Source organism: Anomaloglossus baeobatrachus, chromosome 2 (genome assembly GCF_048569485.1).
Source record: "Anomaloglossus baeobatrachus isolate aAnoBae1 chromosome 2, aAnoBae1.hap1, whole genome shotgun sequence".
In the NCBI taxonomy this organism is placed as follows: domain Eukaryota; kingdom Metazoa; phylum Chordata; class Amphibia; order Anura; family Aromobatidae; genus Anomaloglossus; species Anomaloglossus baeobatrachus.
In genome coordinates this window covers 440,567,654-440,589,201 of record NC_134354.1, presented here as the reverse complement: position 1 = coordinate 440,589,201, position 21,548 = coordinate 440,567,654, and the positions used below count along the sequence as shown (strand labels likewise).

The 21,548-nt window shown below is 45.7% G+C and overlaps 1 protein-coding gene across 1 annotated transcript in view; it reads right to left on the bottom strand.

Moving 5' to 3' along the window:
* Positions 1 to 751: 751 nt before the first annotated feature.
* The window catches only part of LOC142290241 (DNA-directed RNA polymerase II subunit RPB11-a), a 28,636-nt gene continuing 7,839 nt past the window's right edge, over positions 752 to 21,548 (bottom strand). The window contains exons 3-4 of the mRNA XM_075334191.1: positions 18,057 to 18,231; positions 752 to 900 (exon numbers count right to left, since the gene is read on the bottom strand). Of these exons, the coding sequence (XP_075190306.1) occupies positions 865 to 900; positions 18,057 to 18,231 (211 nt within the window). The 3' untranslated portion in view covers positions 752 to 864. The remainder of the gene's footprint in view (positions 901 to 18,056; positions 18,232 to 21,548) is intronic.

Below are 21,548 nucleotides of genomic sequence, written 5' to 3'. Positions count from 1 at the left end.
GACAGATGGAGAAAACATGATTTCTTTACTATGCAATTTATAAAAAGTTTGACATGTCAGTCATTCAGTTTTACATGCTGTATATGTATAATATGATATGTTTACAATAAAAATAGATTGAACATAAAAGCTGATCTGCTTTTGGAGCTGAAAAACGTATCCTCAAAAAACGCAGCAAAAACGCAGTGTGTGAATGTAGCCTTAGATCAGAAATAGAACAGCCATTTATAGGACATTTCATAACTTTCCCAAATTCCTATGAAAAAATATTCAGCACATTCTGCATTGAACTACTGTACCCAATTTATTATATATTTTTGGAGTCTGTTCATTTTATACCGACGCCACCAAAATGAACTCTGACTTCACAGCCCCGCATTGCAGCGGCAGCTTTTCCCATAAAGCCGCATACCGCAAGTGGCGTCACGAAAAACACTATTTTTATTTGTCCCTTGTACAATACCCCCTTTTAAGCGACTCCCAGGGTCACGGAACTGGGCAACGGCCACCCAATGAAATATCCCAGTAATATACAGCCCGAGATAGAGCACTCCAAATCCCTGGGGTGCGTCACAGTCACCTAGGAAAAGGCCTAGTCACCACCGCTGGTGGAGTGGACAAATAATTGTGATAAGTAGTTACCATTATAAAGCAGAAGTTTAGATTATAGCTGCTACTTCAGGGAATGAACTATGTACAAGTTTTATGAGAACCTTTTAATAAAAATGTGAAATAAAATTCAAACAAAAAGAAAGATTAAAGTTAGTTTAATAATAAAAAACACAAACACTATACACAGTTCTAAACAGAAGAGAAATGATGAAGCTGCAACAAGTGGCAGCAGAAGAAACTCTCCAGACAGATTTATTCTATTCCTTCTTGTTTATCCTTAATAGCAACCTGAAAAAAAAAAAAATAGACATGTCAAAACGTGTGTAAAGTCATAAAAGAATTAACATATTAAACTGGTTTATGTAGTAGTCAGTGTGGCCCTGTATACATAAAACCCACTTTACCTATTACTGTGAATTACAACAGTCCACCTTACCAATGACCATAACGGAATACAAAAGTGGGAGATTTATCAAGCTAAATGTCCCAAACATCTCTTTCCTGATTTTCCCATAGTTATATATTTTTAGCAATTTTCTCTACCTTCTCCTACGAGGCATTGTCTAATTAAAAGGGGTATAGTGAGCTTATAAGTGTTATCTAATGGGGACGAAAACAAGAATATTTTTGTTAAAAAGCCAACCAAATCGGTGATGGAAACTAAGGCCTCGAATCATCACGACCGAGGTTTTTCACGCCGATCTTGATGAGGAGTGTGCTGGAGTTAGACGCTCCAGATTCATTAGGAGGTGTGCGTGTCTTAATGAATCCGGATCGTCGGTCAAGTGTCATGCGCCTCGCTCACTACAAACCTTACTTCAGTCGGGGACATGCTCAAATGTATTAAAATAAATTTAAATAAATTTAAACAACATACATGGAAGTCTTTCTCTTTCTTTTATAAAAATCAGATTTTCCACATTCACTTCTCATCACTTCTCTATACGACAGCTGATAAACAGCTGGAAGTCGCACTTTTGGGTCAACAAGAATGATTTGCCTTTAATTGAATCAAGTGGCGATCCATTAATAGTGTTTAGGAAACCATTATTTTAGGTGCAATACTTAGGATACAGCCTTTAGGCTCTATTCACACTAGAAAATGGATTTCTCTCAAGAAATTTCTTGAGTGTCTGAAAGATTAGTGCACTTGCAATCAAAAAACGCACCAATAACGCACCGAAAACCGCATGCGTTTTTTAGTGCGTTTTGTCAGCAGGTTGGTCCCATTTTCTCAAGAAATTTCTGCAGCAAAAAAAAAGTGGGTAAAAACGCAGGGTGTGAACAAGGCCTTAGTATTCTGTGAAAGCGGATGTCAAACAGTGACGGATAATTCATGAGCTAAAGGCAAACAATGGCTACTAACTGGCTGTAGTGTAATGTGACAACATCACTAAGACATTGCAGGAACAGCGCTGCTGTGGGAGGTGAGTAGCCATTGTTTTCATTTTACCTGGGGTCCTTTATTAAACCAGAACCGCGAGCAGTTCTGGGTGCATATTGCTAATCCCTGCCTAACTGCATATTACACGTGACAAGTTCACTTTAAGCAGAGTCTGTCAATTAGTGGACAACCGCTTTAACACTAGAAGTCCCAGAAATTTCGAGCTCCATGGGTTCCAAAGGTAGAAATGTTAAATGACCCCTCTCTGGGACTTCTAGTGTTAAGGGAGTGGGCTGCAAGATCAGGATAAGTGATCTCACTCTGTACAGCCTCCAGTGACCCTAAAAAGTGGAGTACAAAAACTTTTTTCATGTTAATGTCCTTGTTGGGAATCACATCCTCAATCAAATCGGAAGATTTTAACCCCTTTAGCCCCAAGACTATTTTGACCCTAAAGACCAGGCCATTTTTTGCAATTTTGACCAGTGTCACTTTATGAGGTTATAACTCTGGAACGCTTCAACGGATCCCGGTGATTCTGAGATTGTTTTCTCGTGTCATATTGGGCTTCATGATAGTGGTAAATTTAGGCCGATATTTTTTGCGTTTCTTTGTGAAAAAAACGGAAATTTCGCGAAAATTTTGTAATTTTCAAACTTTTCATTTTTATGCTCTAAAACCAACGAGACATATGACACAAAATAATTAATAAATAACATTTCCCACATGTCTACTTTATATCAGAACAATTTGGGGGAAAAAACAAAAAAAAATTTAAAAGGAAGTTATAGGGGTTCAAAGTTTATGAGCAATTTCTCATTTTTACAACAAAATTTACAAAGCCACATTTTTTAGGGACCACATCACATTTGAAGTGATTTTGAGAGGTCTACATGACACAGAACACCCAAAAGTGACACCATTTCAAAAACGGCACCCCTCAGGCTACTCAAAACCACATTCAAGAAGGTTATTAACCCTTCAGGTGCTTCACAGTAACTAAAGCAATGTGGAAGGAAAAAATGAACATTTTACTTTTTGCAACAAAAATGTTAATTTAGCCTCAAATATTGCATATTCACAAGGGTAGCAGGATTAAATGAACCCCCAAAATTTGTTGGGCAATTTCTTCTGAGCACGCAGATACCTCATATGTGGCGAAAAAACCCTGTTTGGGCGCACGGCAGGACTCGGAAGGGAAGGAGCGTCATTTGACTTTTTGAACAGAAAATTAGCTGGAATCGTTAGCCGCACCATGTTGCGTTTGGAGAGCCCCTGAGGTGCCGAAATAGTGGAGCTCCCCCACATGTGACCCCATTTTGGAAACTAGACACCTCATGGAATTTATCTAGATGTTTCTTGAGCACTTTGAACCTCTGGGGGCTTCACAAAAGTTAATAGAGTTGAGCCGTGCAAATAAAAAAATTTTTTTTTACCACAAAATTGTTACTTCAACCAGGTAGCTTTTTTTTTTCACAAGGGTATCAGGAAAAATTGCACCATAAAATGTATTGTGCAATTTCTCCTGAGTACACAGACATCTCATATGTGTTGGAAATCAAATGTTTGGGCGCATAGCAGGGCTCAGAATGCAAGGAGCGTCATTTGACGTTTCAAACGCAAAATTATCTGGGATAATTAGCGTATTCCATGTTGTGTTTGGAGACCCCCTGAGGTGCCGAAACAGTGGAGCTCCCCCACATGTGACCCCATTTTGGAAACTAGACCCCCATGGCATAGAAAAAAAAAAAATAGGGCGCACGCACAAATGTTCTGCAAAAAAAGGGGGGGGGGGGACTAGGTGGGATGGAAAAAAAAGTCCTGTCCAAAGTCGAGTACGACTGCAGGACGATTGCTGATCGGGTACCTAATTGTTCAAGTTTTGTTTTGTTTTTTTTATTTGGGGTGCACAAAAAAAAGCAAAAACTAGAGCAACAATTACGTACCTGATCAGCCAATCACGTAGCTGATCAGCACTTGGCGGCAGGCAGGTGGGGGAGGAGGGGGGGAGGGAGTGGGAGATGCGATTGGAGATAGTTAGAAAAGAGCCACGAACAATACTTACAGGATGGATCAGAACAGCGGCAGATTGGGGGGGCAGCGGCATATAAAGGGAGCATCTGTGAATGTGAGACGGCAGCGTCTGGGATCGGGTGGGGGCAGATGGGAGAGGGCGCAGTGGACGCAGGAGCGGCAGAGGATGGGGGGGGAAGGGGGGTGGGAGGTGAGATTGGGGATAGTTCCCTTACAGGATGGATCTAGGCAGCAGGATCACAGTGGGTGAGGGAGCGCAGCGCAGATCCCGGCGGTGACAGGTGAGGGAGCACACATCCCGGCGGTGACAGGGGAGGGAGCACACATCCCGGCGGTGACAGGGGAGGGAGCACACATCCCGGCGGTGACAGGGGAGGGAGCACACATCCCGGCGGTGACAGGGGAGGGAGCACACATCCCGGCGGTGACAGGGAAGGGAGCACACATCCCGGCGGTGACAGGGGAGGGAGCACACATCCCGGCGGTGACAGGGGAGGGAGCACACATCCCGGCGGTGACAGGGGAGGGAGCACACATCCCGGCGGTGACAGGGGAGGGAGCACACATCCCGGCGGTGACAGGGGAGGGAGCACACATCCCGGCGGTGAGAGGGGGCGGGTAGCCGACCACGGGGGTGAGAGGTGGGGGGAGCGTGCAGCACATCACGGAGGGGAGGGGGCGAGCAGCACATCACGGAGGGGAGGGGGCGAGCAGCACATCACGGAGGGGAGGGGGCGAGCAGCACATCACGGAGGGGAGGGGGCGAGCAGCACATCACGGAGGGGAGGGGGCGAGCAGCACATCACGGAGGGGAGGGGGCGAGCAGCACATCACGGAGGGGGCGAGCAGCACATCACGGAGGCGGCGGGGGCGAGCAGCACATCACGGAGGAGAGGGGGCGGGCACCGATCATGAGGGGGAGGGGCCGGGCAGCAGATCGGGGGGGAGCGGTGGCACTGTGGCAGATGGAGGGTGGCGGCGGCGGATCGGGAGGCTTTTCGCCGGTTTCATACAGTGGAATGGCAGCGCGGCAACTTGCGGGTCCCATGCTCCGGTCACATAACAGCATGGGACCGGATCTTGTCGCCCTGCCATAGCACTGTGTACAATTGCACTGTGTACACTCACTGTGCTGGCGTGCTGCAGGGAAGTAAAGCTGATTGGGGCGGTCACTGGTAACAGGTCCACTGTGATTGGAGAGATTGGTCACAAGGCCGATCTCTCCAATGAGAGCTACTGGAGCTGGGGGAGGGTGATCCAGTGAGGTCACCCAGCTCCAGCCAATGGCCAGTGCTACAGCTGCACCGGTCAGGGCTGGATTTCAATGTTTCAGTCACTTTAAATGGCTGGAACATTACAGTGGCTGTGGTTGGTTGAGCGGCGTTCGTCAGCCAATCACAGCCACCGTAGGTCCGGGGAGGAGGCACCACCCCTCTTGAAGTCAGGAACAGGTCCCCTCCTCCCCGAATCTGCGGTTTGTGTTAGCCGATTGCAGTCACCGGAGGCTCCGGTGCCGCGATTCCGCCATGACGGAAAGATCCGTCCTTGGTCGTTAAGGCCCAGGGCACCATGACGGATCTTTCCGTCCATGGTCGTGAAGGGGTTTAAAAAAAAAAAAAAAAAAAGTTTGTGTTGTGCATGTTATCACCTCCTTTAATAAATCAGGGTATGGTATGTGTGGTCTTTGACTTACATATATGGAGTGGTTTTTATTTCCACTAAATAAGATGAGCAATCACATGCCTAATTACTACTTGTGCCCAATCAAGACATTAGAATTGTGACTGTTTACTGGCATCCGGATCAGAGATTTTTTTTTTTTATCCCACCCAGTTATGGCAAATATGTATGGAGATATGGGGTAAGGGTTATTCCCAAGGTGAAAAGCGCTGCACTTTACAGTACTAGCAAAGCAAATAAGATTTCTGAAATTTCATGCAGATATGCGGCTTATTTTTTCCCCAGTTGTATTTCAGTCAAAGCATTTGTTCTTTTCAAATCTGCATGTCAATTCTCTCAGCATTTTTTTCAGCCAAGTGAAGAGGGAAAAAATAAAAACCAGTCTAAATTAACTCAACCTTTTTCCTGCCAATGCTGTTTTCAATGCAGAAAAATCTGCTGCAACTAATCATGGGGTGCACATGCCCGCGGTGGCATGTCTGAGCTCTCTATACTTGTACTTTTATGGTAGGTGGTTGTGTGACTCCGATTCCAACCTTTTAGCCACAAACATGCATCTGTACTCATTTTTTACAAAATCCTGCGCTTTAAAACAGGTCTCGAACATGTGGCCCGCATTCCGCCCCTCAGGCTGCTTCTTGAGGCCTACAGGCCCGTGGACCCGGTAACTATGGCGGCCGGTGCAGGGCCCGCAGCTGTCAGCGCTTTATTTCAGCGGAGCAATTTTCAGGTGCTGCGCACAGTCAAGTTCTCTCTGCACAGCTTAATAACAGCCGCCCGCCAATCAGAGACAAGCAACTGATGCGTATGACCTCAGCTGCTTGCCTTTGATTGGCAGCGGCTGTTGTGCAGAGATTACTTGGCTCTGCGCGCTGGAAAAACGTTCAACTGAATTTCAGGTGACAGTGGATGTGATCATTCCCAGGTCCACGTGCCTGACAACTGCAGCCGAGGGAACAGAGGACAGGTGATGAGAATGTTCTGGTGTGCCTGCATGTGTTGTTCACTGAGGCTGCACAGAGAGTGTGTGTGAAGGGGTCCTGCACATTGCTACAAGAAGGGGTCCTGTATGGGGCACATTGCTACAAGAAGGGATCCTGCATGGGGCACATTGCTACAAGAAGGGATCCTGCATGGGGCACATTGCTACAAGAAGGGATCTTGCATGGGGCACATTGCTACAAGAAGGGATCTTGCATGGGGCACATTGCTACAAGAAAGGATCCTGCATGGGACACATTGCTACAAGAAGGGATCCTGCATGGGACACATTGCTACAAGAAGGGATCCTGCATGGGACACATTGCTACAAGAAAGGATCCTGCATGGGACACATTGCTACAAGAAGGGATCCTGCATGGGACACATTGCTACCGGATGGAAATAAGGATGAGCACATTACTACAGAATGGGGAGCAGGATGGTGCATATTGCTACAAGAAGGGGCACATTACTACTTAAAATTTTGGCCAAAATTACTATATGGTGCTGATTGTAAAACAGTATTACTTACAAAAAAAAAATAATTTTGCACGTGTGAAAAGTGTTTAAAAACAGTGATCCAAAAGGTTAATAGAAAGAAAAAAAAAAATGGTACCATTAAAAGTGTCACTTTGTCCTGAAAGGAATGCGGCCACCCAAATTATTTTTTTTTTCTATGTGCGGCCGAGTTTTAGACCACTGCTTTAAAACATACCTGCATGAAGGCACATATGACTAAAGTAATGACTGACAGAGTGCAAGGTGTTTACCTTCCAGAAACTTCAGTATGGTGGTAGAGTTGGATTTTTTTTTATTTTATCATTCAGGATTTGTTTGTGCTTATCGAAAAAGTCAAAATTGTTCTGACAGCAAAAGAATTACTATTCAGTTCATGAAAATGTATGTAAGTTTTTGAAAATTATTTCATCTGTTGGTAGTTACTGAAATTAAAAGGAAACCAGTCACCTTGCAGAATGTCATTTACCTGCAGACATAAGGTTCATCCACAGGTAAATCGCATTCATTGCTGCCCGGGTGCTTTACTGAAAGTGCAGCTACAGTGAGTAAATTAACCTATTGCCTCCCAGGAGCTGCTACCTTCAGTCATAGGCATGCTGGAGAGGCTTCAGTGACCACTCACTATACTGTAAGCTGTGGGTGTATGCACTGGCATTTTTTTTGACAAGCAGCTCTGCAAAGATGTGCTACAAAGCCAGTTGTTAAAGTGCCGGAGCATGATTACAGCTGCCGCTCAAGGTAAAGTGAGTGATGCTGTAGTAGGGCCCCTGAAGCCATCAGAGCTACAGGGAACTGCATCCTGTCAAGGATGAAGGGCCTATCCCCAGGAACCCAGAAGACCAGTACTGGTAACACTAAAACATTCATTTTAATCCCTGTTTTTCCTATTCCCAAAGACTGGTGACAGGCTAGGGTTGGACCCAATGGATGGCCACCTAGGGGTGGCACCGCTCCAGTCCACTAGACGACAACGAGGGGGAGGGTCAGGCAGTCAGTAAGTGGAAGTGAGAGGAGACGGACGTAACCGTACTGACGGGAGTGTGTGTACGGTGACCTGAGGGCCCAGGCGTGTGGTTGCCGGTGGAGTATGGTGGAGTACTCCTGAAACCATAGCACCAACAGGGTACAGAGCCCTAGATCAGGAAAACGCTCTAGGCAGACCTGATAAAATCTGCATGGTGAGGGGACCATCCAGGACCTCACCAACCGTAAAGTTCATAACAGAGAGCAAAAAAGGAAAATAGGGTTTTCATATGCCGCGCCAATGATCACTGTTCAGGTAGTCAGATTAATGGAACTTTATTTTGAATATGCCGCGCCAATAATCGACCGTAAAGTTCGGAAGACAGTAGCAACCGGGGAACAGGAACAGAGAAACCAACCCCACAGGGTTCAAGCTACCTGTCATACGGACTAAGAGTGAAAGATGACCAGGAGGGGACCCCCAGATGCTCCAAGCCACAGGGTCCCACCAACCAGAGACAGGTGCAGGGGGAAGATAGCCACCAGGTCACCACACCGGCACTGGAACTAAGGGGACCAGTGGTGAGGACCAGCCTTCGTCGGGTTGCCAGCCATAACAATGCTGTGAGTTAAGAAACCAGTTACACTGCAATCCCTTGTGTGGCCTACCATCTTTCTGTGCCCCAACACCATCATAATCCCTTTGGGCCTGGCCCTACTTGTGGAGGGCCGAACATCCAGGCTGCCACTAACATCAGCCCCAGTAGTGAGAAACTGTGGAGCGACGGCGCCATCTAAATAGCTGAAACCCGCAAGTGGCGTCACAACAAAAACTTTATTATCATTCCCCTGTACATAACCCCTTTGAAGCGACCCCCAGGGTCATGGAACTGGGCAAGTGAATACACTGCCCGGGACAGAGTACCCCATAGCCCTGGGGTGCGTCACTGTGAGCAATGACTAATCGCTCTTCACTGACCCCATGACAAAGTTGGTGGCTCCCAGGAGGAAAGAGGTTCATTTTCTCCTGGTAGCTGCACTTTTAGCAAGCCCCCCTTCACACATCAGTGTTTCTGGTACTTGTGACATTTTTTTCCCCCCACAGTGCCACACGTATCCATTATAACCTACGATGCAGCTCACATGTCCATGTTTTCACCAGGACTGTGTGTTTGTTTCCAGCTGCACAAATGTCCATGTTCTGTACATATTTAACATTAAAATGAACAGAACAAGCTTTGTAATTTAATTTTCTTTATCTGTACTGGAAACACATACAGTACAGACCAAAGTTTTGGACACACCTTCTCATCTCTAGAACTATTAAGAGGAGACTTTGTGCAGCAGACCTTCGTGATAAAATAACTGATAGGAAACCACTGCTAAGGACAGGCAACAAGCAGAAGAGACTTGTTTGGGCTAAAGAACACAAGGAATGGGTATTAGACCAGTGGAAATCTGTGCTTTGGTCTGATGAGTCAAAATTTGAGATCTTTGGATCCAACCAACCGTGTCTTTGTAGAAAAGGTGAACGGATGGACTCTACATGCCTGGTTCCCACCGTGAAGCATGGAGGAGGAGGTGTGATGGTGTGGGGGTGCTTTGCTGGTGACACTGTAGGGGATTTATTCAAAATTGAAGGCATACAGAACCAGCATGGCTACCACAGCATCTTGCTGCGGTGTGCTATTCCATCCGGTTTGCGTTTAGTTGGACCATAATTTATTTTTCAACAGGACAAGGACCCCAAACACACCTCCAGGCTTTGTAAGGGCTATTTTACCAAGAAGGAAAGTGATGGGATGCTACACCAGATGACCTGGTCTCCACAGTCACCAGACCTGAACCCAATCGAGATGGTTTGGGGTGAGCTGGACCGCAGAGTGAAGGCAAAAGGTCCAACAAGTGCTAAGCATCTCTGGGAACTCCTTCAAGACTGTTGGAAGACCATTTCTGGTGACTACCTCTTGAAGCTCATCAAGAGAATGCCAAGAGTGTGCAAAGTAGTAAATCAAAGCAAAAAAGGTGGCTACTTTGAAGAACCTAGAATATAAAACACATTTTCAGTTGTTTCACACTTTAAGTATTTCATTCCACATGTTTTAATTCATAGTTTTGATGCCTTCAATGTGAATCTACAATTTTTAGAGTCATGAAAATAAAGAAAACTCTTTGAATGAGGAGGTGTGTCCAAACTTTTGGTCGGTACTGCAGATGATGACACAAATTACACGTGTTTTTATTTTTTTAAAAAAAAAAAAAACTAAACCCCAAAAACGTACACACGGATGGGTGATTGAAAATAAAACACAGTCAAAAAGGACTGTGGGAAGGGGGCTAAAGGCAGTCTGGTGACTAGCATGTTCCCTTTACATTTCTTAAAAGTTGTAAATCTCATTCTCATTTAGAATACATGGGTAAATATTTACTGAGTAATACAGCAATTCTAATGACAGTTTTATATATATATATATATATATATATATATATCATAACCTTTAAAAAGAACAAAACGGTTCTTCTAGATTATCAAAACAACAGCTCACAAAGCCACCACCATGCATGGTCGAGTAGAAAATTGTGATTTTTGCTATAAAAAGAGGACAGTGGTCCAATTGAAAAAAACTTAGCAAAAGATAAATAAATATACCTAAAGAAATATACGTTTTTAACTAGAAATGCTGACAATGGTCAGACACATAGATATCGACATATATCAAGGCATATAGATAAGGAATGGTCTCACCACATCCTTCTGTAATAGGTCATGCAGGGTCTCCAACGGAGTTCTGGGTTCAGTGTACTGGTCTAGTATTAACTGTCCCTATTCCAAGCTGGAGACAAAAAATAATAAATAACTGTTGCCCCAAACTCCCGTCCTGACAAGGACGGACCACATCTAAGTGTTTCAAGCCGGACCCCTAAGCTGACCCTATTGGCGTCCCGACGCGTTTCGTCCACTGTGACTCCTCCGGGGACATAATGCTGCTTGTAAGTCAGGTCCTAAATGACAGCCCTCACACACCCATGATGTCAAAAGAGTCTGGCACATCAAAAATGGGGTCTTTTAAACATGCTAGTTATGCATCTCCTCCAATCAGGAGGTACAGCTCACCTGATGTTCATTCCGTTAAGTCTGTGTAGATCCTGCCATAGTCCTAGACACCTTCAGTGCATGTAACTCGACTTCCTGAACAATTCCGCGCGTGTTCCATGTAGGTCACGCCCCCCGCAGCCGGGAGACGACGCGAGAGGAGAAAAAAAATCCTCTTCGCCTCCACACGTGTTTAATTCTCCCCAGCTCCTAAGGTGTGCGTTCCACCAAAGAAACCGCCCACCGCGGCCGGAAGTACACGTAAGAGAACTGGCTAATACATCACTTCCCGTGTGACGTGCCAAGCATGTAAACAGAGGAGGCTGATCATCTGGACGCCGGATGCAGAGGGGAGGAGGCAAACTCCGCCCCCAATGCATTCAGTTACACAGGCTTGCTTTCCACAGACGCAACGCTTCTCATTGGCCAAATCCCCGGGCAGTGGCAACTCCTCCAAACAGGGAGTGACGCCTCCCATTGGTCAAGCCGTAAGGGGAATGAGGCCTCCTCCAAATAGAAACAGGGCACACGTCACAATGGTTGCTACGTTCAGGACGCCTCTCCATAAGGAAAGGGAACCCCGTCCCGCCCCCAAAAGCCATCCGTAGATCACACACTACTGTGGAGAGGGACACATAGCTCTCCCAAGAGGGGAGGGGAAGTGGGGGGGTCAATCCCAAATGTCACCAAACGAGCACTTATCACTACCATCAGATCGGACATCAAAGGTATCAATCAATACACAGAATGTGTTAACAGACTCATGGTTTATTTAAAGAGCACCACCAACACACACAGACACACACAGACACACACAGACACACACAGACACACACAGACACACACAGACACACCAGTGTGAACAGTGTTACGGCTCTATATGATGCTAGCAACGAGAATTAGGTCACAGTGAAGGTAACACAATGAGGTATTCAAGAAAATGAATCAATCATCCTGAAATATATCTCAATTAAAAAGAGCTGAAAAGGAATAGAGTAGGATAGTTACAAAGCAGGAAAGTACCATCCACAAACACTAACTAAAACTGTTGAAAAGTAGTTGCTCATTCAAGCCTTTAGGAGAAAGAGCCTCTAACTTAATCATCCATCTTGTCTCTCTCTGTAAGATAAGCCTATCCCAGTCTCCTCCTCTTTTAGGTCTCAAGACCTTATCAATGCCAGTAAATCTCAGTACCCGTACGTCACCCCCCATGTCTCTCAGTGACGTGTCTGGCCACAGCAGTGTCCCTTTGATGTTCCACATCATCGAGATGTTCACCTATCCTCCGTCTGAGTTCGAGGATAGTTTTACCGATATACTCAAGGCCGCACACACAATCAATTTTATAGATGACACCCTGTGTGCGGCAGTTAATGAAGTGACATATTTCATATTCCCTCAAAGTTACATTACTCCTAAAGGTCTTAGTGACTTATATAGCCGGACATGCAATACACCCTGAACATTTAAAGCATCCCTTCACACCTCTCACCAGCCAATTATCCTCAATCGAGCGAGAAAAATGGCTGTGGACCAAACGATCCGCCAATGATTTGCCCTTTTTATAGGTGATTTGGGGTTGCCTCGACAAAATCGGGCATAAATTCTTATCCATCTTTAGGATGGACCACTGTTTATTAAGTATTCGGCGTACACTGTCGGCGCCATTATGAAAAGTGGTAATGAACCTGGTTGCCCCATCCTGGGTATCAGTCCTTTTTTTGGGGATCAAGAGTTCAGGTCTTGATCTCTTCCTTGCCTCCTCATAGGCTTTGTTGATAATGATTTTGGGGTACCCCCTTTCTCGAAATTTAGCTCCCAGATCTCTGGCTTGAATTTGAAAACCTCCCTCCTTCGAGCAATTTCTTCTAATGCGAAGACATTGCCCTTTCGGGATCCCCTTTTTAAGATGTCTCAGGTTGCAACTGTCCCATCGGAGTAAGGAGTTCGATGCTGTTGGTTTATAATAGGTACAGGTATGAAGACCTCCCTCAGCATCTCTACAAATCAAAATATCGAGAAAGGGTAAGGTGCCCTCCTCCTCATATGTAGATGTAAATTTCAGACCAATGTTGTTCTTATCAAGGCCCGCTACATAGTTAGATGACATCCTGGTGATCTGGAATGGACCCAGGGATGACTTGTCTATGTAGCGGGCCCAGATTTCAAAGTGTTGCGTAACCTCCTTTGTCTCATGTACAAAGATCTTAGTCTCCTCCCACCAACCCAGGGGCAAATTGGCGTACGAGGGGGCACAAGGGCTCCCCATCGCCGTGCCCCTGAGCTGGTGGTAGAAACGGCCATCGAAGAGGAATACATTTTTGGTCAAACAGAAATAGAGGACTTTTAAAACAAATTCATTATGTTGTCGGTACTGAATACCTCTAGTGGAGAGAAAGTATCTCACTGCCTCCATCCCTTTGTCATGTGGGATGGAGGGATAGAGTGCCTCAACATCAATACTTCTGAGGGTAGTACCGGCTTGAACAGTTATGCCCTCCAATTTATGTAAGAGATCTGGTGTGTCCTGTACATGAGACTGTAAAGCCAAGACAAACGGTCTCAAGATTTGATCCAAATAAATTCCACAGTTCTGAGTCAGGCTGTTGATTCCTGAAACAATCGGTCTCCCTCTCAAAGGATCCAACCCTTTGTGCACTTTAGGAAGACAGTAAAAGGTTGCCATGACAGGGTTTTTTTGATATAGAAAGTCGAATTCAGATTTGTCAATGACTTCCATTGCCAAGCCCTCATCCAGGATCCCCTTTAGTTCTTCCATGTACACATTGGTAGGGTTCCTTGAGAGGACCTCATAACCATCCCGGTCACTTAACAAACCAACACAAAGATCAACATATTTGTCCGTATCCATGACGACCACATTGTCATTAAACCCTCGGATAAGGGTGGCAATGTGGTCGTCACTCTCCAGATCCTTCAAAGCCTGAATGTCCATCACGTCCAAATTGAATTTAGAAAAAGTACTAGTCGTGGACAGATCTTTGAGTTCCTTTGTTACAAACTCATCAAAAATATCAATTGCTGACAAATCACCCATTATGGGTGAGCTTTTATTTTTGAGGGTTGTGAAGGGACCGCGGCCCCTCAAGTTCGGATCCTCGAACTCCAGACTGTTTAAAAGTCTAATGTCCGGGAGTAAATCAGTCGGAATATCCAGATCTTGGCAGATCTTAGCGTCTTGTTTGAGAAAATGCTTTCTCCATCTAAACTTCCTCAAAAAGAGGTTGAGGTCTTTAAAAGAGACTCAAAAAGATCAAAATTAGATGTCGGGACAAAATGATAGTCCTCTTTTTAAAAGGCCAATTTCTACCGGACTAAGTACTTTCTTAGACAGGTTGATAATCTCAATATTAGGTGTCATTTGCCCCTGTGGAATTGGCGGTTCCTGAGAAAATGGCGTTCGAAAGAGTGAGGAGGAGAGGTGAAATCAGTTCTCTCCCAATCTAAAGCCTCCCCTCCGCCTTCCTCTACCCTTATTCTTATTTTTCTTAGACCTCCTAAATCCCTCGGTGTCCGAGGTCTCAGTGTCTGTAGAGGATGGGACTATGGGAGAGATATCCATTACTGATTGATTATTGATTAAAGATAACCGAGCTCATCAGGTTAAGTCTAGAATATCCCTATTATATTGTTTATGCTTACGTTCCTTTAGATGGTATTGGAACTGTTCCAGGCTATCATGTAACTTTTTCTCCTTGTTACCGAAGTCAGGTTCGTTAGAGTATTTCTTGGTGACCTCAATAGACTCTTTCAATTTGATATTCAATTGTGAAAGGGTGGCCTTCTCCTCTTCCAACATAATCTGCATAAGTCTCAGAGAACTGTTGGTGGCCTCCCTTTCCCAATTGGGGACAAAGGAAGCACTCTAAGAATCCAACTATCGGTTGGACCACGTTATACCCCTTGGTACGATTCCTGCCTTAATGTAGCTTTCCAAGGATTGAATTTCCCACCAAGAGACAATTTGGTCTCTATATACCTGGGTTAGTTCATTAAAGGCTGCACCACCATAAGAGGGTATGTATTTTTACTGTGTAAATTTCTTGTCTGAAAATACATTTCTGGCTTCTGCTAACCATTCATCAATGTTTAGGCCTGTGGATAGGAACCCTGCCATAACTAGCAAATGTGTAATACAGCAATCCCAATGACTGTTAAATATAATCAGCATTAAAATGTTATCCTTTATTCATAACCTTTAAAAAGAAGAAACAAAACGGTTCTTCTAGATCAAAACAACAGCTCACAAAGCCACCACCATGCGTGGTCGAGTAGACAGAATCAACTCGGTCAGCCAGCCAGCGAACCGAGCCGTATTCAGGACTAATCGCAGTGACGGCCACTAGGATCAAATAGAAAAATACAAGAGAAAAAACACAACAAACAGAACAAAAAAAATTGTGATTTTTGCTATAAAAAGAGCAGTGGTCCAATTGAAAAAACTTAGCAAAAGATAAATAAATATGCCTAAAGAAATATACGTTTTTAACTAGAAATGCTGACAATGGTCAGACACAGATATCTATATGCCTTGATATGTGAGTTTGGGGCAACAGTTATTTATTATTTTTTGTCTCCAGCTTGGAATAGGGACAGTTAATACTGGACCAGTACACTGAACCCAGAACTCCGTTGGAAACCCTGCATGCCCTATTACAGAAGGATGTGGTGAGACCATTCCTTATCTATATGCCTTGATATATGTCGATATCTATGTGTCTGACCATTGTCAGCATTTCTAGTTAAAAACGTATATTTCTTTAGGTATATTTATTTTTCTTTTGCTAAGTTTTTTCAATTGGACCACTGTCCTCTTTATAGCAAAAAAACCCACAATTTTTTGTTCTGTTTGTTGTGTTTTTTCTATTTGATCCTAGTGGCAATCACTGCGATTAGTCCTGAATACGGCTCGGTTCGCTGGATGGCTGACCGAGTTGATTCTGTCTACTCGACCACGCATGGTGGTGGCTTTGTGATCCGTTTTGATAATCTAGAAGAACAGTTTTGTTTCTTCTTTTTAAAGGTTATGAATAAAGGATAAAATTTTAATGCCGATTATAAATATTTACTGAAAAAAAACCATCCTTCGGGCTCAGACGACCGTTCCGTCTGTCCGGTTTCTTCTTTGCAGACTTATTGACAGGACCATCTTTTCAATGTCTTTTGTGTAGGATCAGATGGCACACGGAAGCACTTCCGTGTGCATCAGTTCCTACAAAAAAAAAAAAAAATCATATGCTGCATGTCCATTCATTATGGAACATGTCTAATTCTGTTCCGTAATAACGGACCGTGACTCAATACAAGTCAATGGGTCCGCAAAAACCCTGGAAGCCGCACGAAAGCACTTCCGTGTGACTTCTGTCGGGTGCCCTGCAGTCTGGGTCCTGCTCCCGCAGTAATGTCAGCAGCTGCAGGGATGACGAGCGCCGACATCAGGTTAGCAAAGTTCATTACATGCTGTGATGAAGTCTGCTGCACTCCTGACGTTAGCACTCGTCACTGACTTCTATACCCGTAAGTCTCACAACTCTCGTATGTGGCCCGAGACTGTGACGTCACAGGCTGCTCGCATTACTTCGCTTGTGAACGCAGCAGACAATGGAAGTCAGTGACGAGCGCTGATCATCACCCAGGTAATGTACCTAGCTAACCTCATGAAGTCAGCGCTAGTCATGCGATGACCTGGGCTGACCTATTGATGTTAGCTCAGGTCACTGCACTGCTCTCCCATCCAATGGGGAACATTCTGTTCTTCATTGACTGGGACAGTGAGTATGGATCATCGTGGGACCTCCTTATTGGATTATGCCGGATCCAGATTGTTTTTTTATTTAAAATAAATTGGTGAAAGAGGGAATGTTTTGGGGAGTTTTTTTTAAATAAAAAATGTGCTTGTCTATTTTTTTTTTTTTATTATTATTACTGACTGGGTTTGTAATGTCGGGTAACTGATAGACACCGTGACATCTCTAACCCCAGGGCTTGATGCAAGGTGACATTACACAGCTGGTATCAACCCTATATATTACCCCATTTGCCACCACACCAGGCCATTCCGGATGAGCCTGTTTAGAGCACTGGGACTGTCGCATCTAATGGATGCGGCAATTCTGGCCGGCTGCTGGTTGATATCTTTAGGCAGGGGGGCTCCCAATAACATGGGCCTCCCCAGCCTGAGAATACCAGCCAGCAGCTGAGGCTTTATCTTGGTTGATATTAAAATCGGGGGGTGGGGGGGGGGGGGGGAGGGGACCGTATGCCCTTTTTTTTAAATTATTTATTGTACGATACAGACCCACCGGCAGCTGTGATTGGTTGCAGTCAGACATGCCCCCAAACTGAGTGACAGCTGTCTGACTGCAACCAATCACAGACTCCAGTGAGCAGGGAAGCAGTAAATATGAAAGATGAAAGGAGCGTCCGTCTTTGGAAGAACAAAGAGCTGCCTCGGGAGAAGTGTGACAACCGCCCGGTGATCGGTGAGTATGCAGCGCTTGCTGCTACCCCTCTGTTCCGGATTCTGTTCCCCATAGACCTTATATATCAGCATCTGACCAGATACCCTGGACTGTATGTAACTCTCCTTCCCTTTTTTTTTTGCAGTTCACAAAAAGAAAACGGAAGTCACACGGACCGTATACGGAACGGATGCGGTTGTCACACGGATGCATCCATTTAAAAACAGAACCTTTTTTTTACGGAGCTCAAAAACGGAACTGTCGTGTGAATGTAACCTTAATAATACTCTATTAGCTCAGTACTTACTCTAAATCGTTCTTCCAACAGAGACAACTCACTAATCAAGTCTGTAATAGCATTAGTAAAGGCCTCCTGAGGACTGTATTCAGGTGTTGTCTGGACTCTAATAACAATTTTATGTTCCAGCGGATGTGGTACTTTGTATCCTGCAAAGAGGACCTGGGGATCTTTCAACAGCTGCCTGCAAAAGAGATAGAAAACAGCACACACATGCTTCAGAGTGACAATATGACACATGAACATTATACAGTGAGAAGTAAATGGCATATTTTCTCATATCTATATATATATATATATAATTGCCTTATTCTGTCTGTCTGTCTTGCTCCAAAATTCTGTCGTTAGCGTGACAAGCGCCTCGCCTCGGCCCCCCCAGCACGGATTGGCCGCTCGGCCCGGCCCCCTGCACGCATTGGCAACTCGTCCACGCCCCGCCCCCCTCACGCATTGCACGCTCGCTCTGGCCCCGCCCCCCGCACGCATTCCCCGAACCGACACTGAGCCCCGACTCCCAGGAGAGTGCTGTACCACCGGGAGCCCACAACAGCGTACGCCGGCAACCCAGCCGACACATACCCTCGCATTGCTGGGGTTGCCGGCGTACGCTGGTGTGGGCTCCCGTGCGTGCGGGGGGGCGGGGTACGCTGGTAACCATGGTACACATCGGGTAATATTGTGTAGCATGGTTACCAGCGTATGCCGGCTCCCTGCCCATTCACATCGTTGGTCTCCCGATGTCACACGCTGATGCATGCTGCACAGCAGGAGACCAACAAGTGACCCAGCACTGTCTCTTTGAATACTTACCTGATGTGTACCATGCTTATCCTCCTCTCCCCCAGGACTATTCCTCATATTATCCTGCTCTCCTTCCAGGACTACTCCTCCTATTAGACTCCTCTCCCCCCCAGGACTACTCCTCCTATTAGACTCCTCTCCCCCCAGGACGACTACTTCTATTATCCTCCTCTCCCCCCAGGACTACTCCTCCTATTATTACCCCCCCCAGGACTACTCCTCCTATTATCCTCCTCTCCCCCCAGGACTACTCCTCCTATTATACTCCTCTCCCCCCAGGACTACTCCTCCTATTATACTCCTCTGCCCCCAGGACGACTCCTCCTATTATACTCTTCTCCCCTCAGGACCCCTCCTCCTATTATCCTGCTCTCCCCACAGGACTACTCCTCCTATTATTACCCCCCCAGGACTACTCCTCCTATTATCCTCCTCTCCCCCCAGGACTACTCCTCCTATTATACTCCTCTCCCCCCAGGACTACTCCTCCTATTATACTCCTCTGCCCCCAGGACGACTCCTCCTATTATACTCTTCTCCCCTCAGGACCCCTCCTCCTATTATCCTGCTCTCCCCACAGGACTACTCCTCCTATTATACTCCTCACCTCCAGGACTACTCCTCCTATTATCCTCCTCTCCCCACAGGACTATTCCTCCTATTATACTCCTCTCTCCCCCAGGACTACTCCTCCTATTATACTCCTCTCCCCCCAGGACTACTCCTCCTATTATCCTCCATTCTCCCCAGGACGACTCCTCCTATTATACTCTTCTCCCCCCAGGACCCCTCCTCCTATTATCCTGCTCTCCCCACAGGACTACTCCTCCTATTATACTCCTCACCTCCAGGACTACTCCTCCTATTATCCTCCTCTCCCCCCAGGACTATTCCTCCTATTATACTCCTCTCTCCCCCCAGGACTACTCCTCCTATTATACTCCTCTCCCCCAGGACTACTCCTCCTATTATACTCCTCTCCCCCCAGGACTACTCCTCCTATTATCCTCCTCTCCCCCCAGGACTACTCCTCCTATTAGACTCCTCACCCCCAGGACTATTCCTACTATTATACTCCTCTCCCTCCAGGACTACTCCTCCAACAGACACACACTGCACAAAACATCCCTCCCCCCAAAACACACACACACCCACAAACCGTGCAACACATACAGCACCACACACAATGCTGCAGACACACAGCGCTCCACAAACACCACAACACACACAACGCAACACACAGCACCACACACACAACGCTGCAGACACACCGCGCTCTACAAACAACGCAACACACAAACAACACCTCTCTCACACACCCCCACACCCAGAACATTTACAGCGCACTACACAAATACTTGGCAACTACACACAACATGATATATATATATATATAAACAAAAATCATACATTAACTACACAATAAATTCTAGAATACCCGATGCGTTAGAATCGGGCCACCTTCTAGTATAAACATAAGAGAACTGAAAATCAAGCTTAGACCTCGTTCACACATCAGTATCTCTATCAGTGTTTGTATACCAAAGCCAGGAGTGGAGATTACAGATAGAAATTATAATTGAAATATTGACACCTGTTCTGTGTTTTGGGGACACACATGGTTTTGACAAACTAGTGCTGATGAAATAATATGTGAATGAGGCCTTAAGGAAAACGGATTTAGATGAGAAATGCTCTTCTAAAATAAGTGGTTTGCATGTGAACTGCTTCTGGTACAATTAAATATGTCATCTTAAGATCCTATCTTCAAGAGCACGCCTGCCTTCCTGCTTGATAGGAACGGATGTTTCCCTGATGAGTGACAGTTTGAGCAGGCAGCACGCCTGAAAACAGACACTAATCTCCAATACAGCAAGCAGATGTAGCTTTGCCTCTGCGGTATCAGAGGGCTGGGACACTGAACTTGGCCAGAAACCTTTGCAAGTAGAAGAAGTTATAAATCGATAAGTTCTTTTACAAGTACTTTGCAATTTACCCTATGAAAGGGAAGGTGTCGTAAAAAAAAAAAAAAAAATTCAATAACTGAAAAATGTAAACTATTAAAGGGAACCTGTCATCAGAAATTTTGCTTGAAACCTAAAAGATTCCCCCTCTGCAGCTCCTGGGCTGCATTCTAGCAATGTTCCTGTTGTTTATGTGCCCCCTTTCTGACCAAAATAAAGACTTTATTAAGTGGTACCTTTTTGTATTCAAATCTTTATAATGGTACACGGGAGCAGGCTCTCTGGTGGCCGTTAGTCTGCCTCCTCTAGCTTTAGGCCGTCCCCCATTGCTCCATTCCATACTTCAGGACGCCGCCCACTGCGCCCGAGGTGCCGCGCACGCGGGGACTGCTGGTCACGTGTGTCGCAGGCACGAGATTATGGGCGGTGCTGTGATTGCATCGCAAGTGCCCGCCCATCATCTCGTGCCCGCCCTTTCCCCTCTGCCTCCAGCGTTCTGCGCAAGCGCTGGCCAGATGACCCTACGTTACCTCTCGTAACTGGTGGTGTCCTGCTCCGCTCCTCCCATCTATTTCCTGCTGCAGGGTAAGATGGGAAAGAGGTGACGTGGGGTCATCTGGCCAGCGCTTGCGCAGAACGCTGGAGGCAGAGGGGAAAGGGCAGGTACGAGATGATGGGCGGGCACTTGCGATGCAATCACAGCGCCGCCCATAATCTCGTGCCTGCGACACACATG